This window comes from Myotis davidii, unplaced genomic scaffold (assembly GCF_000327345.1).
Source record: "Myotis davidii unplaced genomic scaffold, ASM32734v1 scaffold796, whole genome shotgun sequence".
In the NCBI taxonomy this organism is placed as follows: domain Eukaryota; kingdom Metazoa; phylum Chordata; class Mammalia; order Chiroptera; family Vespertilionidae; genus Myotis; species Myotis davidii.
The window spans coordinates 62,523-64,717 of record NW_006287809.1 but is presented as its reverse complement, the minus strand read 5'-3'; the positions used below and the strand labels follow the sequence as shown (position 1 = coordinate 64,717).

Here is a 2,195-nt window from a genome sequence, read left to right as displayed (position 1 = left end):
GCCCCCGCCCCCTACCCCCCACACCACTCTCCTGGCCTTCACTTCTTGCCGAGGTGGCATATGATGGAACTTGAATAGAGGGAGCTGCAGGCGTCCCTCCCCTTTGGTCTTGGGCAAGCAATAACCCAAATTTTGCCTCAGTTTCTCCATCTCTTCCACCCCTCGTCAGATCCTCCGGGTCCCTTCTAGCTTTAACATCTCAGAGAGTCTGTGAATTGAACTCCTCCTGTCTGATGTCAATGCCCCACTACCCACCCCAGCCCCGCATAGCTCCCAGACTGTGGGCAGGTGGCACCCAGCAGTCCCCCTCCCCTGTAACGTCCTCCCTGGACCGGAGCGTGTCCTGCTTTGGGCTGGCAGTGTGACCTGCTGCTCCCAGAGGAACCGGGGAGAGTCTGTCCGTTCCTGGGGGGACAGAGGAGACTGGCCAACAGAGGTAGCATGACAAACAGAACCACCGTTCATTCGCTCAACAAACCAGACACCCCCATGCGCGCCTGGCCGCTTCCCCACCACCCACTGGGCTGATGGGGAAACTGAGGCTCCTCAAAGGCAAAAGCCCCTGGCCCCGGGTTCCACAGCACCAGGACCCCCACCTCAGGGGGCCTGTCCTCGCAGCCAGAGCTGCCTTCCAGCCCTGGGCCTTCGAGGCAGCAAGCCCAAGGGACAGGGCCTCACGGCTCCAGCCACCACCCTCCTTCTCTCCCTCCTTCTCTCGTGGCTCATGGTCTTTTTCTTCTCCTTCCTCCCTCTTCTGCATGACCCGGCCGCCGGGGGCTCAGGAGACAGATCAGCTGGAGGAGGAAAAGGCGGAGCTGGAGTCAGAGATCGCCGAGCTCCAAAAGGAGAAGGAACGCCTGGAGTTTGTGCTGGTGGCCCACAAACCGGGCTGCAAGATCCCCTACGAAGAGGGGCCGGGCCCCGGCCCGCTGGCGGAGGTGAGAGATTTGCCGGGGCCAGCGCCCGCTAAGGAAGATGGTTTCGGCTGGCTGCTGCCGCCCCCGCCACCACCGCCCCTGCCCTTCCAGACCGGCCAGGACGCACCCCCCAACCTGACAGCTTCTCTCTTTACACACAGTGAAGTCCAAGTCCTCGGCGACCCCTTCCCCGTTGTTAACCCTTCGTACACTTCTTCGTTTGTCCTCACCTGCCCGGAGGTGTCCGCGTTCGCCAGCGCCCATCGCACCAGCGGCGGCGACCAGCCTTCCGACCCCCTGAACTCGCCCTCCCTTCTCGCTCTGTGAACTCTTGAGACTCAAAACAAACACACGGGGGAGACTTGCAAGAGGAGGAGGAGGAGGAGGAGGGGAGAGGGGGGACGAGGCTGAGCGGGTGCGTGGCTGCCATTTATAACAATGCCATGAGATATGTAATTGCTATTAAATTAGCCTCCAATTCCTATTTGCAAAGAAACACTGACATTACTTCAGGTTTTTACTCCCTTTATAATTAGGTTGTAGAAATCTAGAATTGTCGAGGGGTGCCGGTGTGGGCCGGGGTGGCGGGTGGAGAGGCCCAACTAGGACGCGCCCCAGGCCCCTCCCCGGTGTCCCCCAGGCCCGCCCTCAGGGAGCGATCAGGCTGGTCCTCCCTGCTGCCCGCCCTGAGCTGAGTGATCCGCCTGCTCCTGGGTCAGATCCTCCTCTGAACTGAGCCCCCTTTGGAGGGAAGTTGGTGTTCCCCGAGGGGGACCGCCTTCCCCCGACCCAGACTCAGTCTGCAATGTGAGCCTCCCTCCCCGGCCGTCCAGCCGCCCCCTCCCGGCGACACCACCTCCGATTGGATTTCTCACCCCCCGGGGTGCCCCCGCCCCAGGTCCGATGACAGTGTTATTCCCACCGCGCCCCGTCGGCCTCCCCTCCTGGCCTTCCTGGTTGGGCCTCTCTGATCCGGGCAGCAGGGGGCGCTGTGATGCCTGTCCTGCTGGAGTGTTTATACTGTGAAATGAGCTGGCCTGTTGTGGGGGGAAGGGTGGCGAGGGGAGTCGGGTGGGACCGAGCCCTCCCGGCGGGATAGTGCACCCCGCTCCCCGAAGCCTCTTCTTGGTTTCTCTCCCCGCTGCCTGCCTCCTTCCTCCCCTCGGCAGTGAGTTAGACTCAAGGGGGTGACAGATTCGAGAGGGGTGACCCCTCCGCCTCTCTCCTCAGGACCCCCAGCCCCCCCCCCCCCGAGATGCGGCCTTTTTCTCCAAGGCC

At 62.6% G+C, this 2,195-nt stretch overlaps 1 protein-coding gene across 3 annotated transcripts in view; it reads left to right on the top strand.

Moving 5' to 3' along the window:
- Positions 1 to 1,345, top strand: part of FOSB (FBJ murine osteosarcoma viral oncogene homolog B) — a 5,125-nt gene extending 3,780 nt beyond the window's left edge. For 2 of the 3 annotated variants that reach the window (XM_015561210.1, XM_006759529.2), the window contains one exon: positions 783 to 1,339. In XM_015561210.1, the coding sequence (XP_015416696.1) occupies positions 783 to 1,244 (462 nt within the window). In that variant the 3' untranslated portion in view covers positions 1,245 to 1,339. Of the gene's footprint in view, positions 1 to 782 lie in introns of all 3 variants that reach the window. The other variant, XM_006759528.2, reaches the window with a different exon arrangement.
- The last annotated feature ends 850 nt before the right edge of the window (positions 1,346 to 2,195 follow it).